Source organism: Cydia splendana, chromosome Z, assembly GCF_910591565.1.
Source record: "Cydia splendana chromosome Z, ilCydSple1.2, whole genome shotgun sequence".
Lineage (NCBI taxonomy): Eukaryota > Metazoa > Arthropoda > Insecta > Lepidoptera > Tortricidae > Cydia > Cydia splendana.
Genome location: NC_085987.1, coordinates 16,897,793 through 16,918,259, shown reverse-complemented (window position 1 = coordinate 16,918,259; position 20,467 = coordinate 16,897,793). Strand labels below are relative to the sequence as shown.

Genomic DNA, 20,467 nt, shown 5'->3' with positions numbered 1-20,467 from the left:
TATGTTGTTTACCTTGTGGACTCTCTCGAGAGTGCAGAGTGTGACGACGACGGTGAGATGTGTTGCTCGGCCATAGACGACGCTGGGGAAACTCGCGGCTGCTGTTCTGGGCCTGCGCAGGCCGCCCGCGCGCGCTACCTGCCCGGCACCATACCCGAGCGAGCGCTACTCCGCTGCTTCCGCATCCACTGATGTGCCTTCAGCAGCTACTGACGCGACCGTTCCTAGCACCATAAACGCGTACTACCACACCTTACGACGCGTTCCGAACCACGCTGACTCACATTCAATGATACTCTCACACAATAATCTGGAACAAAGATAATACACACTCAGCAAGCCTAACAATGCAACGTTACATAAACATTTCAACTATGCCACTGAGCCCACCTACAGCTTCCACTCAGTGTCCAATCGTCACTGCACAATAACAAACTGGGCGAGTACTACAACTAAAGACCACAAAATGTAGATTAGTGAAACCTACACGTTTCGTTGAAATTATTGTTATAATGGATGACACATCAAGGACGGCTACGCTACACTTTCCGAGATATTTTTCCAATACATTCCACACAGCTGGCTAGCTGTCAAACGGCAGTGTTGCCAATTAAGGCAACAAATACTACTAAAAGAGTCGGGGATATTGATTTTTCGAGGTGTTTACCATTACGCATCTGTTCAGCATAAAAAAAAAGTTGTGGTTTTTAAAGAATCATTTAATGATTATGGTTTTGTTTTTTTAACATCTAGATATATTTGTACTTGTATCATTAAGAGTTCGATAAAATATCGTATTGACGCCTAGTGTTTCGTAGAGCTACAAGTATGCCTCTCTTTCTAACAAATGCGGTTGGTAGATAGAGAGTAGATACTGTAGATAGTTTTATAAGATTAGGGTGACTAGGTATTACAAAACTATCTTTTCACCACACCAGCTCGGAAAGGCTAACTTTGCACTTCAAAAACTGATAGCAAAGTTGCATTTTATTCACATGTGAGGCAAAGTAATCAAATGCAAATTTTGAGTTGTTTTCTTATGTCTGCTGGTAGAATTGACTTTTAAATGATGATTTTGGATGATAAATATTTAATAACATTCATTTGGATTTGATTTGGTTTGATTTTGTTTGATATTTATATTTAATATTTGCTTCAGGTTGGTGTGGGGAAAAAAATTGTGTTTCACTAGGGGGCAAATTTTGTTTAACCCTCGTGCTTTGAAACCCTCGCAACGCTCAAAATTCAATGGGTATCAATATTAGCACTTTCTGGCGGTGGATGGACTTCTGCACAAGATGGCGGCGCTCCGAATCTACACTCAGGGGTACGCAGACGACCTTGTTGTGACGGTGAGGGGCAACTGCCAAAGTACTTTATCAGACCTTATGCAGAGGGCTCTCAACACCATAAACATATGGTGCGGAGAGAATGAATTGTCTATCAATGCAGATAAGACAATTATAGTACCATTCACGAACAAGCGGAAACTGGACGAACTTAAACCGCTTGTCATGAATGGTAAAGCTATTCCGTTCTCAACAGAGGTCAAATATCTGGGGGTAACACTGGACCAGAAACTGACCTGGAACAAGCATGTGGGCGGAACTATACAAAAGGCTAGATCAGCCTTGGCAATATGCTGTCGTTTAGCAGGCAACAGATGGGGTCTAAAACCCAAAATTGCCTTATGGCTGTACACATCTATAGTGAGGCCGATAGTGTCTTACGCCTCTGTAGCATGGTACAGGAAAACGACGCAGAAGGTAACAGTGACGAAGCTTGGCAGCCTGCAAAGAACTGCCTGTGTCATCGTCACTGGGGCCATGTCATCCTCCCCGACGGCAGCCCTAGAGGCCATACTAAATCTACCGCCCCTTCACTTGCATCTAGAATTGGAGGCGAGATCTAGTATGCTTAGAATAGCGGGCGAATAGAGGTAATTGGTTATCGCAAACTCTGAGACTGTTTAAGGAATCAGTGTACGATATTCCTGTTCTTGGGATGACATCCGACACTATGTCACCCAAATTTTGTCCACTCAAACTTTACTCAGTGGAACTCCCCAAAAGGGAGGACTGGTCAAACAGTCAAATTAAGTGGAAATAAGGACGCCTGAGGTGGTACACTGATGGCTCCAAATCCGGATCTGAAGTAGGCTGCGGAGTATACGGTGAAGCGCCTAGGAAAAGCATCAGCTTAAACCACGTTTTTGCTCTATATTCCAGGCAGAGGTATACGCCATTCTAGAATGCGCGTCAATCAATCTGCAGAGCAACTACGGGGCTATTCATAAATTACGTCATTTCAAATTAGGGGGGGGGGGGGGTCTGGACATCGGATGACGGTAGCATGAAGTAGGAGGAAATGTCAAAAATCGTCAAAAATCGATGACGTAATTTATGGACAGCCCCTACGGCAACCACACTATCTATATCCATTCGGATAGCCAGGCGGCACTCTTAGCCCTAACCTCAAATGTAACCACATCGAGGCTGGTTGAGAACTGCAACTACTGCAAGCTGTTCTGCGTTGGGTCCCGGGGCATGCGGGTTTCGTAGGAAACGAGAAGGCCGACGAACACGCGCGAGCGGGGGCTAAGGGGAAGAACTACAGTCCTGAGCCTTTTTGTGGTATTCCCAAAAGCCTAACGCGGCTCCCCCTAAAGACCTACTGTCACTACAAAACCATTCAACTCTGGAGAGAAACAACAGGTTTGAACCATTCCAAAGCGCTTATCAAGGCCTTCAGCAAAAAGGCATCCTCTAACGCCTTAGCGCTGTCTAGGAACCAACTGCGCAACTTGGTAAGGGTGCTTAATGGGCATTGCGGCCTAAATAAGCACATGCACACTATGGGGAAACGTGACATAGGGCGGTGCAGACTCTGTATGGAGGCAGAGTAGACGCCCTTGCACATCCTCACAGAGTGCCCTTGCCTAATGCTTACTCGTGACCTAATCCTGGGCGGACACATTTTGCACCCGGAGGAGGTAAAGTCTCTCGAGACCAAAAGGATCCTGCAGCTGTTTGAAGTTGCAGGTTTGGATCGAGAGTTGTAGTAGGTGGCGATTAAAACAAAAGAAATGCTATCTACTTCATTTGGGATATGAAAGGCTATAATATAATTAGATTAAAACGGAGTGTACATTGTATTTGTATTGCACATGGGGCCTCAAGAGGTTATAACAGTTTTAGCACTGGGTACGATGTACCGAAACAGTGCGCTACAACTCCTGTTCCCATTTGTCCCCGCCCGTTTGTGCCCAGAACAAATGGGAAAAAAGCCACAAACGGGTTAAAACCTATTAGTCACCCATTAGACACACAAATGACATTCGCTAGTATGAGACTCCTGCCTCTTAAAACGTAGTGATTATAATTCTCGTGTTATCCTTGGGGTGATAACAATTACATAGGGGTGGGATGGGAGTCACCAATGTGACACCAAGACATGGACAAGGCCAAATTCTAGGGTTCTTTAGCTGTTCATGTAAGGTGTGTGTAATATGTTTTGCGTCAATTTAGAATCTTAAATTAGTTTGATGCTTTTTACACCACATTGCTGGCAAACCAGTGTACGGTCCACCTGATGGTATGCGACGTCTGCAATTGCAGAGGTGTTCGTTGCAGATTCTGTATACTCCTTTTTTGAAGAACTCCATACTAAACTAACTCGGGTCGAGAAAACTAACACACAAACTAAACACTAACCTTAACTTCATCTATGTAGTATGTTTTTTTAGGGACCCTATTACTAAGACTCCACTGTCCGTCTGTCTGTCTGGTGACAGACAGACAGACGACGATTATAGCCTGGTGGCTATAATGAACCGTGATAGCTAGACATCCAAGTAACAAAATTTGGTACTATAAAAGTCCTGCAGAGAACGTTTTGGAGCGTGCTAATTAGTGTTCATGATTAGCACTATAATGGTGTTGTAAACGTTTACAAAACCCCAAATAGGCCCTAGTTTTATCACTGATTTATTCTATTAACATTACATAATAGTAGGAGATCCCACATATATGGTCGACCTTCACCAATCTGTCTGACGGATGAAACTATGAAAATACAAAGAAAATATGTTCCAAAACATAAATAAATAGGGTTGCCTAAAGAAATATGGTCAAGGCTGTTATTAATAATTTTTTGAAAAAAAAATTTTTTTCGGCAAATTTCACCGATTTGTCTGACGAACGAAATAAGTTTCAATGGAAAGTATACAACTTGTACAACATAAATCAACTAGGTTGCCTATCTTTTTCCGGTCACTATTAAGCCACCTCCAGACTATGCGCGTGAATCGCGGGCGAAGCCGCGAACGCGAGTGTGGAGTCGATTTTCGCAGACAGCGAAATCGACTCCACACTCGCGTTCGCGGGTTCGCCCGCGATTCACGCGGATAGTCTGGAGGGGGCTTTTGATGGTTGCCGTGTTTAAAGAGGTGATTTTATATCGATAATTGCACTCATCTGTCTGACGCTTGAATTATACATCAAAATGATGGTAGTTTTATTGCAAATATGTACAATGGTATAGGGTTGCCTGCGAAAATCCGGTCACAAATAAGGGTTGTCAGGCTTTTAATTAAAATAAGAAGGGAAGACTTTTAGCGATAACTCATAAACGGCTTAACTGATCAAGTTTGTTTTAATTTTATTTGATTAAGTTTTTTAAGCACTATTTTCATAATTTTTTCCATATTTTTTGGACAGAAGGTTTAAAAGTTAGAAGGAAAAGCCTTTTTTTTTCTTTTTAAACGATTATTTCCGAAATGATTCACTTTATCAAGAAATGTTGTTTAAAGACCCCTATTTATTTTGAAAGGCCTATCTAACGACACGCCCTCCCATCCCCTAAAGGAGTGATGTAATTAATAGAAGATCCCGTTTATGAGATACAGATGTAGTGCATAATTATTTTCCATCGTTTTACAGTTTCAGTTAACCTCAGTACAAAAAGTACTGAAATTGACTGAAGTGGCATGACAAATACGAACATTCCCGAGAAAATACGATGGAAAACAATTATGCACTACGTCTGTACAACATCTCATAAACCGTACATACAGGCTGTTGAAATTTTCTGTTAGTATAGAAAACTTCTCTTCTCAGAGCCACCCCACACTAGCGTCTCCCGGGCGTTGGCGTCTAGTCAACTCTATGGGTGCTGCTCGAAAAATTCTGGAATAGGAGGTACGTTATATGGCGGGGAGAGCGTTAGCAACGGGGAGGTTTAGTCGCCGCCGCGCTACGCTTCGGCCCATCTCGTTCATAACCACATTATGCAGTTCTATATTTAGGACGGCGAGCAGAGCGGAGGTGATTAACGGAGTGGACGATTTGCTCTCGGAGAATGCTCCAACGCCTGGTCACTCCCGCTCTCAACTAATTACAAACAAATGCAATTGTATTTGGAGTGCGAACCAAAGATAGATAGGATCTACACTGATTGATATGATAATAGTATTTTTCTTTTTAATGTTTATGTAGGTGGCATTTACATAGACGTTCTACCTACTTGTAATGTAGACTTAAAAAACAGGACAAGTGCGAGTCGGACTCCCCACCGAGGGTTCCGTACTTTATAATTAATTTAGTACAATAACGCATAGTTATTTGTCAGAGTCAAGATAGGTGCGACTACGAGCGAAGCAAGGAGGAGCGTGTTAGGACTGTTAGGTTAATGCGACCAAACAGCGCCAGACCCGACTTTTAAAGTGATACTTTTATTCTATCGCCTCAATTTTTTTGGGCTGAATTACATTATTAGTAAAATTCCACTTTATTTCTAGTACTTAGAGTTAACTCCTTAAAATAAGCTTCACGGACCAAAGGGGCCCACAGATTACCAGTTCGCCAGACGATATCAGCCTGTCAGTTGTTCGGAGCTGTCAAATTTTGCGTTTAACTGAGAGGCCGATATCGTCTGGCGGGCTGGTAATCAGTGGGCCCTTTTAGGTTACAATACTTAATTCACGAAGGCCAGGGTTGGGCAGTATTTCAATTACATGTATTTGAAATACATTTTAGTATTTTGTATTTGTATTTCAAATACTACCTGGAAAAGTATTTTGTATTTGGTATTTCAAATACTGAACTCACATGTATTTAGTATTTTGTATTTCAAATACTTCAAGCATCAAAATACATTTCTACGAAATACATTTTATTAAATTCTATGATCCTAAAATGGAACGTTTTTTTTTAAATATAATGTACAACTTGTACGAGGGCAAATAGGTACATGCGCGAGCGAGCTATTCTGCGCGGAACTTTTCGTCAACAGCCAGGGGATAGGGTCATTGCAGTAGTTTCCGTCCATGCTCTAGTTTTCGACCACTTGACAGATTAGCAAATAATATATTTCAGTTTTAATTTACTATTTGCGAAATATATTTTTTATATGTGGACAGATATATTGTTTAGCTAAGGATTGAAATCAGTCCAAATTTGTGCAGCAATGTAGATTTATATTCAAATTTCGTCAAGTGGACGAAAACTAGAGCTGGACGAAAACAAGCGCAATGACCCAATAAGTTTTTAGGAAAGGATATTCGTTAAAAAAACTAAATGATTAAACAAAAAAATGAAAAGTATTTTGTATTTGAAATACATTATTTTAAACACTGTAATTTGTATTTTGTATTTCAAATACCAGTCACCAAAGTAATTTGTATTTGGTATTTCAAATACTTTTAAAAATGTATTTTGTAATTTGTATTTGAAATACGTGGAAGCCAGTATTTTGCCCAACCCTGACGAAGGCTAATATTTGCTTCTAATTTCATACAAAAATTTAAGGACAGTAGACCTAATTAACCTTAAATACGATAACGTTTAATACGTCAAACTCTCTCTATCTCTCAAATTCTACGGTAAATGGCAAATAGTCATGCCATAATAGGAAGTTTACAGTTACATACGACTTTTTGTTTTCAAACGTCACGGTCAACGTCCCAACGGTTGGCTACTCGCAAGCGTGTAGACATCTCGAAAACGCCAGTGTAACATTACATACTTATACCGGTTTCTTTTTTAGCCCTTGACTCGCGTATGATAACTTGATAAGTAAGCGATATTCATAATGATAATGAATTACAGCGCCATGTTGAGTAGCTGAATTACATTGGCGTGATTGTCGTTGGGCGAGCTTTTAATAATAATAAATAAATAAAATAAAATAAAAATCATTTATTTCGGACCACAAAAATCCATAACAGGTTAGTAAACATGTACATGCAGAGCTTGTAATTTAGACTATGTTAGTACTTAATTTATTAGATACCTATCTACCTACTACATTTTATCATAGGGAGCTAAGGAACGGTGCAGGTTCGACCAGTGCTGCATATAGCGACTATCGAGCCTACCCGCTATCGCACTCAGGATACTGTTGCTACTGTCAAGCACTCTGCGACGCGTCGCGGCGGCACGCCTTCTTATTGTAGCAGAGAAGCTGTCTACCTGCGCGTCCGCGAACATGCCTGACGCGCTGCAGAAGCGTGGCAGACGCAACAGTACCCTGAAAGCGTTGTTAAACTGAACCCTTAGGGCGCTGATCGATCTTTGCGAATAATTAGCCCATAGGCTGCAGCTATAAAGAGAGGTACAGTAGGCTCTAAAGAGTGTAATTTTGACCTGAGCTGTACAGCCTCTGAACCTATGTGCTATCATATTCGCTCTTATCGCCAGCGCCCTACGTTCCCTATCTATATCTGCGTCGTCACGCAAATTTTCATTGACTAAGTGGCCTAAATACTTGACACATGTCACTCGTTTAAGGGGTGTGCCATTTAGATATAGCGGTGGTACAACTGATGGACTTTTCGTCCCAGACTTAAAAACCATAAGTTCACTTTTAAGAGCATTATATCTGAGGCCATGTTTACATGCATATTTCTCACATAGTTTTAACAATATTTCAAGCCCTCCCGGTGAGGGACTCAACAGCACCATGTCGTCCGCATAGCTAATATTATTCATACATACACCGCTAATATGACAGCCGACATCTATGCTGCTGAGTTCCTCGATGAGAGCATTTATGTACAGGTTAAAGAGCTTAGGAGACGTTCTCCCACCCTGTCTCACTCCGCACTCCAACCTGTATTCCTCTGACATGTCTTTTCCCCATCTGACAACATTAACTTGACACAAGTACCAACTCCTAAGTATATGCACAATATCCATAGGGACCCCCGCCTCTTCTAACTTGGCCCACAAGAGCTCATAGTTAACCAGATCGAACGCCTTGGAGAGATCCAGGAAACATGCATATATAGGAGTCTTCCTGTGTGTATAGTATTCGACGGTGTGCTTGAGGCTCAGTATCGCGCTCTCAGTAGATAGTTTGGGTCGAAACCCAAACTGCGCATCACATTTGTATATATCTATCAAGCTGAGCATCAAGCACCGCGTCAAACACTTTAGCCACCACAGTTGCTAGAGAAATTGGTCTATAATTGGCCAGCTTCGCTATGTCACCTCTCTTATTTTTTACAATAGGAACAACCAAAGTGCGAATCATATCGGGTGGTAGGTAAGCATGGCTGATACAAAGTGAGAAGAACATGGCAAGAACCCTGGGCAGATGTGGCCCAGCATGTTGCAGATGCTCAATGCTAAGCCCATCATGCCCAGGGGACTTGCCCCTCTTCATATTTTTAATTACTTTACTTACCTGATTTGCTGTAATTTTAGTAGTACACACAGACCCAGCTGACCCTACCACCTCCCTTCTGGGTTCTGCACTAAGGGGAGACTTGACAGAAAAATGATTCATAAACAAATTGGCTATTTTTACAGGATTGGTCTCATTTTCAATACTCACAGAGAGCCCCGGCCTGTAATTTAATCTGTTAGTACTCTTCCAAAAATTGCGAAAATCATTTTTACCATGATAAGAAGCCAACCGGTCCAATTTAATTTGGTCCTGATGTTGCTGGCACCATTTTAATCTAGCTTTAAAAACTTTGCGACTTACACACATGGAATCATATAATTGACCAGAACGGGGCTTACCACTAGCCACCCAGATCTGAAATCTAAGCCTGGCCTCTCTGTGAGCCTCACCCACATGTTTATTCCAACCCATTATATGTTTATTTTTCCTATTCTGCAAGTCATTTTTACAGAATACTGAGGCCGAACTAAGGGCACAAATTATGTCACTATACAACTTATTAATAACTTCCCTATGCAAGTTGTCATTACCAACATTACAATAGCTATCTGCACATTCACTGAGCTGTGTAGGAAAGTCAATAACTTTTAGCAAATCATTACATTTACATTCATATTTGATAATATCACTAGGTTGTTTGTCACCCCAGAAAACTTTTGACCTATCAATATTACAATTATATATTTTTGAATGAGTTACATCCAAGTTACATTCAATGACTAGTGGGAAATGGTCAGACCAATAAACATTATACATTACATATATTTTAGAAATAGTAGACCAGGGGCCGATTGCATAACAAACTACAACTAATATTACAAGCGGAACTCCTTTTCTAATTTCACTTATTAAATAAGGAGTTCCGCTTGTAAAATTAGCTGTAGTTTGTTATGCAATCGGCCCCAGGCCGCCTGAGTCACCACACAGTGGTCCAGCCAGCGCTCACATCCATGACTGTCACTCACATATGTATAGGTACCAGTGTCGGGCCCAAGCATTTCTTGGTCTGCACAGATCCACTGACTGTCCTCACAAAAACTCATAAGTTCCTTGTGAAAGGGTTCATTAGGGTGAGCATTGAAATCCCCTAACACATAAGCAGCATCTACCTCGCTGTCCTCGATAATAGCATGTAATGTACTCACACACTCCACAAAGATTGGCAAGTTTTCAGCGGAATCGGTCGGCATATACACACTGAATATCACAACACGTTTAGAGCCTACATTAATTTTTATAAGATAATTAAAGAGAATAATTATCGAACGAGCGAGCCAAGCGAACGAAGTTCTTAGATTCGACTTGGGACACGCGGCTGGCTAGGGGCACGTCCCGGCATTTCGATGTTTTTAAGCTGAACTATCAGAGGATAGTTTGATACTCAAGATCTTAAGTAAATTTGTTCTAATTTAAATAAAATTGGGTAAACGTGTAGTTGAGGGCATTATATTTTAGTCATTAAATTATGAGCAGGCTCGATCAAGGGGTTATTGAGCTAGAAGAGCTTAGAAGACTAAAAAGCTATTTATGAGGGGTCTTGCTATTCTGGTCATCTTTTTGCAAGAAAGTATGGTCGAGTATGGTGTCAAATGAAAGTGCTCGGCTTGCACTTTTATAATTTTTAAATTTACCATTTTGAAATAATTAGCAAGATAAAAATAAACATAATATAGGTATTTGACATTTGACAGGAAATATTTCGGCTTAATACCACAGATACAGTATCAGTTAAGGGCTCCACAGACCTTGTAATATATCCACGCGATTTTTGATCCATTGCCGCCTAAAGTGGGACATAAAATAGTAGAAATTAAATAAAATGGAACCCTAAAATTTCCATACTATAATCGGTCAAACAAGTTTGTCAGTAGAAAAAGGCGCGATATTTAAATTTTCTATGGGACGATAACCCTTCGCGCCTACATTTTTTAGCTGCTGTTTTCTACTGACGGAAATGGCTTGACAGACTATAAATTGTTGCCATGTGTAAGCATTTTACGTCAAAAATGTGACAGCTACGTAGAAAGTGGCGCCCTCATTTATTAACCGACTTTCAAATCTCAAATGGAGGAGATTCGATTGTGATTTTTTTTTATGTTTGTTACTCCATATCTCCGTCATTGCTGGCCCGATATGAAAATAATTTTTTTGATTGAATGTATATGCATACAGATTGGTCCCGTTTTTGTCAAAACCCAGTTCTGATGATGGGATCCATGAGGAATCGAGGGAACTCCTCAAATCTTAAAGGCATACATATAGTGATTTAGGTGTTTTATCAACAAATCAAGCATATACATTAAAAAAAGTGATATTTGATGAAGTGGAACTGCTGATGATGATCGGAACGGAACTCTTCAACGAAGCATAGTTCACGTTTGGCGATTTGTCCTCTTCGTTATGTTTGTTAAGCAAGTTAAGTTATTAAGCCACATTTTTGTCAAGCTCGAGTTCTGATGATGGGATCCACGAGGAATCGAGAAAGGCATGCGTATAGAGATTTTTGTATTTTCATCAGAAAATCAAGCATTGTCACAAAAAATTACATAACATTTTCATTTTTTGTACAAAAGTTTTTTTTTTGTAAGGAAAGGTATAATATTTATTTCGAAAATGAATTCCCCGTCCCTAAATTATACGAAAATGATATATAACTTGCCCTAGTTGCTAAGACTAGGAAGGAATATAGCATAGATTGGACCTGGGTAGCCGACCCTTTCACCCCCCCTTTTTGGGGGTTCTGCATGGTACGATCTCCCGGCTACCGGGCCAGATCAACTTTGTTTGACCTAAGGAACAATCGTGCCAAGCGGCATCGCCTGAGACTAAAGTGCATGCTAAATGACCTTACTCAACCTACTACACGGGACAAGTAAATACGAGTAATAACACTTTCACACGTACATTGAACGACGTTTTTTAATACATTTGCGAAAAAATCACAATAACACAAATATTGGTAACATGAGCATTGCACTTACAGTTACGAATTTTCCCTTGAACTTGAATGATATTGTATATTCAGCACTATAAACTACGTTCAGCGTTGATTTACATTGCCAAAATTAATCACATTAACTCATTTCATACAAAAACACTCTTACAGTTGCAATTTAAGATAATTATTTTGATACAACTAATAAATTTCAAGTGAAAATGGCGGGCGCCGGTTTTACTTTTTAATTTTAATTTTTTTCTGTTAACGTCAGCCAACGTGGCAATGACAGTTCCATTCAGACAAATAATAAAAAAAAAATTGAGTGAAAAATCGTATTTTATATAATAACAAATAAATATTAACTTTATATCGTGTAACAATACTTTTTGTACGTAATAAATGTCTAATGGCAAAATAAAAATATATAGTTTTTGAACATCCAAACTCTTTGGTGTGGACGTATCGATTAAGGTCAGAATTAAATTTAAAAAAAGCTAGAAAAGTAAAAAGCACTAGTTCGCAAAAAACAACTTTGCGAACGCTAAACAGCTACGTAAAGTAGCACTTTTTGAGCAACTGTATTAAAAAATAATTTTACGCAATGATTAGAACCTTTTGATTCCCTTGAGAGTGCTGAAATATAGTTTTTTTACGTTAAATTGATTTTTTCAGCTTCAAAGAACTGTATAGACTAGAGATGCACCGGATATCCGGTTACTATCCGGTATCCGGCCTATCCGGCCATGCTCTTAATATCCGGCCGGATACCGGATAGTGACATACTATCCGGCCGGATACCGGATAGTAACATTGCTTGATTTCGGAGTAAACTAATTGGATTTAAGAAACAGTCTTGATCATAATCGTACTTGATTATTATTTTAAAACAATTTAAACATTCCACTAACTTGCACGCGCACTCATTTCAAATCTAGAAATGTGTCCGCACGAACGTCCGCACTATGAAAAAGGTCAAACCTTCAGAATGCGCACCTGAAAAACTGAAATGTAGGTATAGTTCCGCTGGCCGAATATTCGGCGGCCGGATACCGAATATTCGACCGATGGTCAGGCCGAATATCCGGTATCCGGTATCCGGCCAAACAACTATCCGTTGCATCTCTAGTATAGACCGGAGTATATTGTTTTAATTTCAACACGATACCTCCACGCTTTCTCGAGATAATAGTTATTTACGATACAAGTGCGAATTACCTATTCGCACGTGTATCGTACAACGTTTTGCAGTATATGGGCTTTTAAACTTATGACATCAAACGAAAACTGCTATTTTACGCACTAGTGCGGGAAAATAGGACCATGTGTACTGTAAAGCAGTTGGATTTATGCGTTCCTAAATACCTGCTAAGTATATCGAACTGCTAAATATCTTGTTAGTTACCAACCTATGTATAGTAGCGTTTAAAAGTGCATGGATAGATGTCGACCGTGATGCCTTAATATTACGGTTGAAACATGTCCATGCACTTTTGATCGCCAGTGTACATATGTACTATATTTATAGTATATTAGGCATGAACAACCTCAAGTCTTTCCAGTAGGAAAGGGCAGGCAGGTCAATAAATGATAATTATTGCGGCACTGTCGTTGTAACGAGTCGATTTGTTTGATAGCATATCAACAGCATATTCCTTTCAGTGTGTAAAATTCTTATACAAGTCTAGATGTTTAGTACATGCATATCAACATAGCTCAAAGTCCGAGCACAATGGTGACACAAATTCATATGTATGTCTGACAGAACTAAATAAATGTCAAATCACCAAATCAGTGTTCTCAATTTTTAGGACTTAGATAATAATACTCGTATCAATAGCGTCAACTCACATGTCCCGTCAAATTTTTATCATTTTACTGTGTTAGTATATAACAAAAAGCTTACACTCAAGGTATGTAGGTACAGTCAGCAGTCAATACCAATCGCTTTGCATACAAACTTCTGTGCAGGGGGAATCAGTTTATTGTACGTAATTTTTAGGGTTCCGTACCCAAAGGGTAAAACGGGACCCTATTACTAAGACTTCGCTGTCCGTCCGTCCGTCCGTCCGTCCGTCCGTCTGTCACCAGGCTGTATCTCACGAACCGTGATAGCTAGACAGTTGCAATTTTCACAGATGATGTATTTCTGTTGCCGCTATAACAACAAATACTAAAAACAGAATAAAATAAAGATTTAAATGGGGCTCCCATACAACAAACGTGATTTTTGACCAAAGTTAAGCAACGTCGGGAGTGGTCAGTATTTGGATGGGTGACCGTTTTTTTTTTGCTTTTTTTTTGTTTTTTTTTTTTGCATTATGGTACGGAACCCTTCGTGCGCGAGTCCGACTCGCACTTGCCCGGTTTTTTGAACAGCGACGCATCGACCCCATCGTGCCCTATGCCCTACCTAGAGCGTGTGGGCTACACGATGCGTTGCAGACGGGGAGTCGCTGACCGCTCGCAACTCGCAAGTGATCGCCGTGCCGGGTCCGCGGTGCACCCGGCCGAAGCCTGCGGCGTTTCTACCTGCCTGTGGCCGTGTACTTCCATTCCATTCCATTGCTTACGTTCAGGTGCGCCGATTGACGCCGAACGCGCAGGAGAACCATTGTAGCTGATCAAGTGATCACACGATCCTTTTGGTAATTTATTTTTTATTTAATAACACTCCTATTCTCTAGTCACTTAAACGATCATCATCATCATTAACTTAAGAGTTATTCTCTTGACGGTGGAGTATCTTCCAGCTTTCCCTATCTTGCGGGAGCTCTTTGACTTTTTGATACGACACGACCCCTACTTTTTCTTTCACTTGCTCCAAAAAGCTGCGTCTGGGTTTTCCTCTTCCCCGCTTGCGTCCTATCCGCCCCTCCAGGATAGTTTTAAAGAAGTGGTCGTGTCGTATTAAGTGTCCAATCATTTTTCTTACTTAAACGAAACGAAAATTAATTAAATTTAAACTATCGTGACTGGGTAATATTTACACTAAAATTAAAATACAACGGTTAAACTCAAGGAATAGCGCGGATGTTTCACAGCACGCAAAATTTTATTAACGGTTTTATTTGATTGTTGTATAACATAATTAATAAAAAGCACGTCGCGTAAATTTACGTTACTTGTATTATACAGGATGGAACATTTCGAGAGACTGAGCTGAAAGGATAGTGTTATCTATGTCTAAGTGATCTACAATCACATTTTAAATTGACACATGTCATTCAATAGCATCTACTTGCTAGGGTTGAATGAAACATACAGATTTTTGCACTAAAGTTTAACATACTGTATCTCAAAAACGGTTAGAAATATTATCGTGATTAATAAGTGAAAAATAAAGTAACGTAGCCTAAACAATACCCCGTTTGCGTAAAAGTCCTTCGTTCTGTTCCACCCGCTATAATAATAGTAATTTAAAATCCATATTTTCTCACGTTCGAATCTCCCAATCGTTGAACCATGAAAGTATGTATTTCCGCGCCCGCGCCCTCGCCCGCGCCAGCGCCCGCGCCCTCGCCCGCGCCATTGCCCGCGCCTGCGCTGCGCCATGTGAAAGCGGCTGCGGAGTGCGTAGCGAGCGAAGAGCGAACCTGCCGTGCCGTGCCGCCAGACCGAGGCGTACACAACAAAAACAACTCGAGCTGGAGTTGGTGATTTGCGATTTTAAAATGACCTTCCTTGACTCCGGCCGCTTATCTCCTCCCTCCCTTCCGATTCCGTTCCGACCCATTGTTTTAATATCAAAGGTATAATCATTATGTATTTGTATATTCGACTAATTTTCATATACAACTGTGGTTCTGAGTACATGTGTTCATAAGCATAGCTTAGTATGTAACCTATTGTGTAGTGTATTATAATCAAAATAATTCAGATTACGAGACGGATTAAGATCCTGTGTTAAGACACATAAAAAAATAAGTGTATTTTGGGTCTTTGGGACTTACGTTCCTCCACACAATAAATATTATTGGCGGATTGAAAAATACTAACAAACATTAACAAATAAATAGGTTTTGTAGTATTACTTCTACTTACTCAGCAGAGCCCGTACCATGAGCCACGGACAGTGTCAAAACTGACATATTATACGCTAACGTCTATGTAATTTACTTTCTATAATCTCGCTCGCACTAATATGCGAGTATGAGTGAGATGCATAGAAAGTAAGTTACGTTCTCGATAGCGTTTATGTGCCAGTGCCAAACTGGTGGTAGCCACACGGGTGACAAAGATGGCTAACAAACGGCGGCCAAGGCAATGAGCAGTAAATCCGATTATGGTAGCAGGTAGTTCGTTGCACCATTATTTGTAGGAAATTGCTAGTACTGTTATAAGATAGGTACTTATTGATTTTAAAACACTAAAACAATCTCGCAGGTAATATCTATTGTTGAAAGCTGTTTTATTCTGTAAGTACACAAGCCATATTAAGCTTACGTCCTTACCACACTTAGTCAATTTGTCGGACAATATCCTATACTTAATATTTTATTTATTAATTCTGTTATTAGTATTTATTTAATACAAGCAAGGCAGAACCTGTTACCATTAACTTTGCTTTATGTTAAGCATTTTAACTTATAAAAATACAAGTAATATAGTATTCGTTTAGGGGGATTTGAATCTTAAGGGTGAAGTTTTAGGGTGCATTGTAGTGGTGGAGGGCGAAGTGCGGGCCGGGGCTGCGACTTCGCCCCAAGGCCGCGGGTCGACAACCCGGTTGTGCTGCAGCGGCCACGTGCGAAACCCGCTTACCTCGGCTACATCCAAAACCAACATGACGGCCGAGAGCAGACTCGCGACGGCGGCCTAACCTAACCTAACGGATCGGAGCCTCATTTGACGAGTTTAGTTCGACAACCCTATATAATATGTACATACTTATATAAATGACCTGACATAAACCTAAACACATATAATGCATTACTTAGTAGGAAACGGGGTGGTAACCAACATTTAATGCATATATTAGTATATTACAAATCGCGTGTTTCACATATTTGCACACATTGGAATTTTTTTTTGCATATAAGTAATATAGCTATTATACCTATTTGCATTTTCCTGGTTGGTCTTAGAGCGTTTTCACCTTGTCCGATCCGATATCGGATGTCGGAAGGAAGTAAAATTTAAGATATATGTGATTCTCTGTATTAATTTATGCATTTAATAAATCATTATTACTAAAAAACGATAAATAACGCAAAAAAGGCGGACTTAATGCCAATGGCACTCTCCTGCAGCTGTTTTTGTCATAGGCGCCTTCCGACATCCGATATCAGAAAGGCGCTTCCGATAAATTCAGCCATGTCGGAGCCCCCAGTCAGCTGTCGGACCGATAATATTTGTTTGTGTTCGTATGTGTAGGCATAATGCTTGTTGTAGTGTGCGTGACCGCTAAAGACGGCGCCCGGGCGCGCCCCCGCGGTCTGACTACGCGGATGTAGGATAGGATACATATACATCCGATATCGGATCGGCCAATGTGAAAACGCTCTTACAGTAATGTAACTAAATATAATGCTGTACTATTTAGCGAGCACTAAATTTTATGAATAACATTTGTTACGAGTTTAATAATACATATTGATTTCTGGGTAACGTCATTACAAAGATAGAGCGTAATTAAACTAACTAGTAGTTCGCCCCGAACTGAGAACTCGCGGTTCGCCAAAAAGATCAATTGAATGCAGTGCTACTTAGTCTAAGAGATGGGCATTTCGTAATTGATTCCTATTTCCACGATTACCTACTTGAAATTACTTTGTAATCTGATTACCGATTCCCAGATTACTTTGTAATCGAACAATACCGAATTACTAAGTACAATTCCATTTGAGGAATCAGGAATACATTTTTCATATATTACAATTACTAGTAATTGGAATCAATGTCGATTCCTCATTACAGGAATGCATTAAGTACTTGATTCCTTTCAGATTACATTTCGTACTACTACTATCAAAAGTACATTTAGATATAGATATAGATGTTGTTGACTTACTAGGATGCATCTATACCTTATTTTAAACAGGTGTGCAGATTTCGAAAATGATGACGATGACCTATAAAAAGATATGCATGACGACTTTCATGACATACAGCATGGCCGCCATTTTGGATTCCAAAATGGTGATCATTTTCGAAATCTGCGCCCCCTAAAATCTATAAAACGACATCAATGACGAATTTTATGACATTATGCGTGGCCGCCATCTTGGATTCCAAAATGGTCATCATTTTCGAAATCTGTGCCCCCTAAAACCTGTAAAACGACATCCATGACGAATTTTATGACATACTGCATGGCCGCCATTTTGGATTCCAAAATGGTCATCATTTTCGAAATCTGCGCCCCCTAAAACCTATAAAACCATGACGGCTTTTATGACATTATGCGTGGCCGCCATCTTGGATTCCAAAATGGTTGTCATTTTCGAAATCTGCGCCCCCTAAAACCTATAAAACGACATCCATGACGACTTTTATGACATAGTGCATGGCCGCCATCTTGGAATCCAAAATGGTCATCATTTTGGAAATCGGGGTCCCCTAAAACCTATAAGCCGACATCTATGATGACTTTTATGACATAGTGCATGGCCGCCATCTTGGATTCCAAAATAGTCATCGTTTTCGAAATCTGCGCCCCCTAAAACCTATAATACGACATCCATGACGACTTTTATGACATAGTGCATGGCCGCCATCATGGATTCCATAATTTTCATCATTTAAAAAAAAATCTTCATATAAAAAATAGTATTTTATACAATCTTATAATAATACTTTAAACTAGTAGAATCATACAAACAAACCAAACCAAAAGTATACAGCTAAGATACGCGAGTAGCCGCAATACCCTCATACTGGTACGCGCCCCGGCCGCCGCGCCCCGCGCCCCACGGCGGGCTGGTCAACGACACCTTCTCGTAACTCATGAGGCCCTGGTACTTGCTCCTTGCTAAATTCAATTTTTAAACAGTTTTTTTCTCGATTTTAGCCACCGTAGCCTATGGAGACTAACAAGTAACGCTAAGCGGTTTTCGTAGTCTATGGATGTTCATATATTAATGGTGTCACATGCGCGTTTCTGACTTATGAAGCAATTGTTCCTACAATACAACCTAAAATAATAAATGTGTAAACCGAGCACTTTCATTTGATACCAAACTCGACCATACTTTCTTGCAATTAAAGTGACCAGAATAGCAAGACCCCTCACAAATAGCTTTTTAGTAGGGATGTACCGACTAGTCGCCGACTAGTCGGGAAAGCCGACTATCCGGCCACATTTGTAGTCGGCGATTAGTCGGCGACTAGTCGGCAAAAATGGCCGATTAGTCGGCACTTTATTAGTGCAAGAAAAACAGAAAAAAAAGAAATCAACAGTCAATATTTACCATATGTTTTATGTGTATTTTAATAAAATACCTATTCAGGGTGCAAACGAAAACTTTTGTTCATATAATTGACCGTTAGATCGTTATCGTATGTTGGTGGGATGGTGTTTTCCTCTACAGGTCGATATCAACTGATTCTCGTGTAATTTCATGGGCAAGTTCGATAGTTAAATAATTTTATTATTATTCAGTACTAGCTTTAGCCCGCGACTTTGTCTGCGTGGAATTAGTGACAGCAGCTAAAGTAGGTATAGCGCCTGGATAATGCCAATAGCAATCATTCAATTCGCGCATTGCTTACTTCAATTATTAGGCATTTCATTAACTCTTTCAATTCCACCCCCCTTTGCACTCTTCAGGGATGATTTCCGACATAAATACTATCCTATGTCCTTCCCCGGGATTCAAACTATCTCTATAGCAAATTTCAAATAATCGGTTTAGCGGCTTAAGGCGACGGTAGCGGTGGGTAAAATTTCAGATTCTGTCAATTTACCCCATTTCACACACAAGCGCACTTCACGCACACTACCTCACTTTACTGGGACAGGTCAGTGACCCATCATGTTTTTTTAAGATTGGACTTTTAGTTTAGTATTGACCACTAGCCTCCTTTGAGGGTAAAAGCGTTCCATTGAAAGATGAAAGAGAAACAATGCATTTAATCTTGCTTTCCTTGTCTGTTCATGTCACACGTGACGTACCTATTTAATTCATTTGATTGTTGACTGTTTGACTACCTAATATTGCTTTGTCCAGATACGCGTTTTGTACAATTAAAGCGAATAAAACAAGATGGCATTAAGTCAGATGTAAAATGTTATTTACTACTCTATACGGTTTTTCATAAGGTGCAAAATCCATTCAATAGGAATTTAAATAAATAAAGTTTCAGCAGGGTGGCAATTCCATTTTGGCGGATAAAGCGAAACAGAATAGTTCTATCGAACCTGCTTACAAATTTTCACGAGAATCAGTTGAGAAATGTGATCTGCAAAGGAGAACATACAAAAGCATTTTTGCCCAAGCTGAAACGGAGACCTTTGCTAACGCTCGGCCAATGATGGTTTAGGTACACCTATAAAAGATGGTTGTCCCTGCTGTAATTTTAATATCTTTATATTTCAACCGGTATAGTTTTACCTTCAAAAATAATCGGTATCGCTAAACAATAGCGGTACCTTACTACTTATACGTTCACGAAATCGGTATCTGCATAACTTGATTGTTAGTAAACTAACCTGAAAAATAATCTCAAAATCACCGAAACATTTATGTACAGTCACCTGCAATAATATGTTACGTCATTAGCGCCAACTTTGCCTCCAGGGAAACTTTGCCCAAAACGACAATTTTAAACAAATTCGTTAATGTAGAAAAAAATATAATAGTTATGGCCACCCTGCTATTTTTAGTAGAATATAGGTTATAT

At 40.0% G+C, this 20,467-nt stretch overlaps 1 protein-coding gene across 6 annotated transcripts in view; it reads right to left on the bottom strand.

Annotated features, from left to right (window-relative positions):
- LOC134804699 (E3 ubiquitin-protein ligase TRIP12-like) overlaps positions 1-20,467 on the bottom strand; it is a 101,412-nt gene that overhangs the window by 54,633 nt on the left and 26,312 nt on the right. For 4 of the 6 annotated variants that reach the window (XM_063777843.1, XM_063777844.1, XM_063777840.1 and 1 more), the window contains exon 2: positions 13-310. In XM_063777843.1, the coding sequence (XP_063633913.1) occupies positions 13-74 (62 nt within the window). In that variant the 5' untranslated portion in view covers positions 75-310. Of the gene's footprint in view, positions 1-12; positions 311-390; positions 549-20,467 lie in introns of those variants that run through there. The other 2 variants (XM_063777841.1, XM_063777842.1) reach the window with 2 other exon arrangements.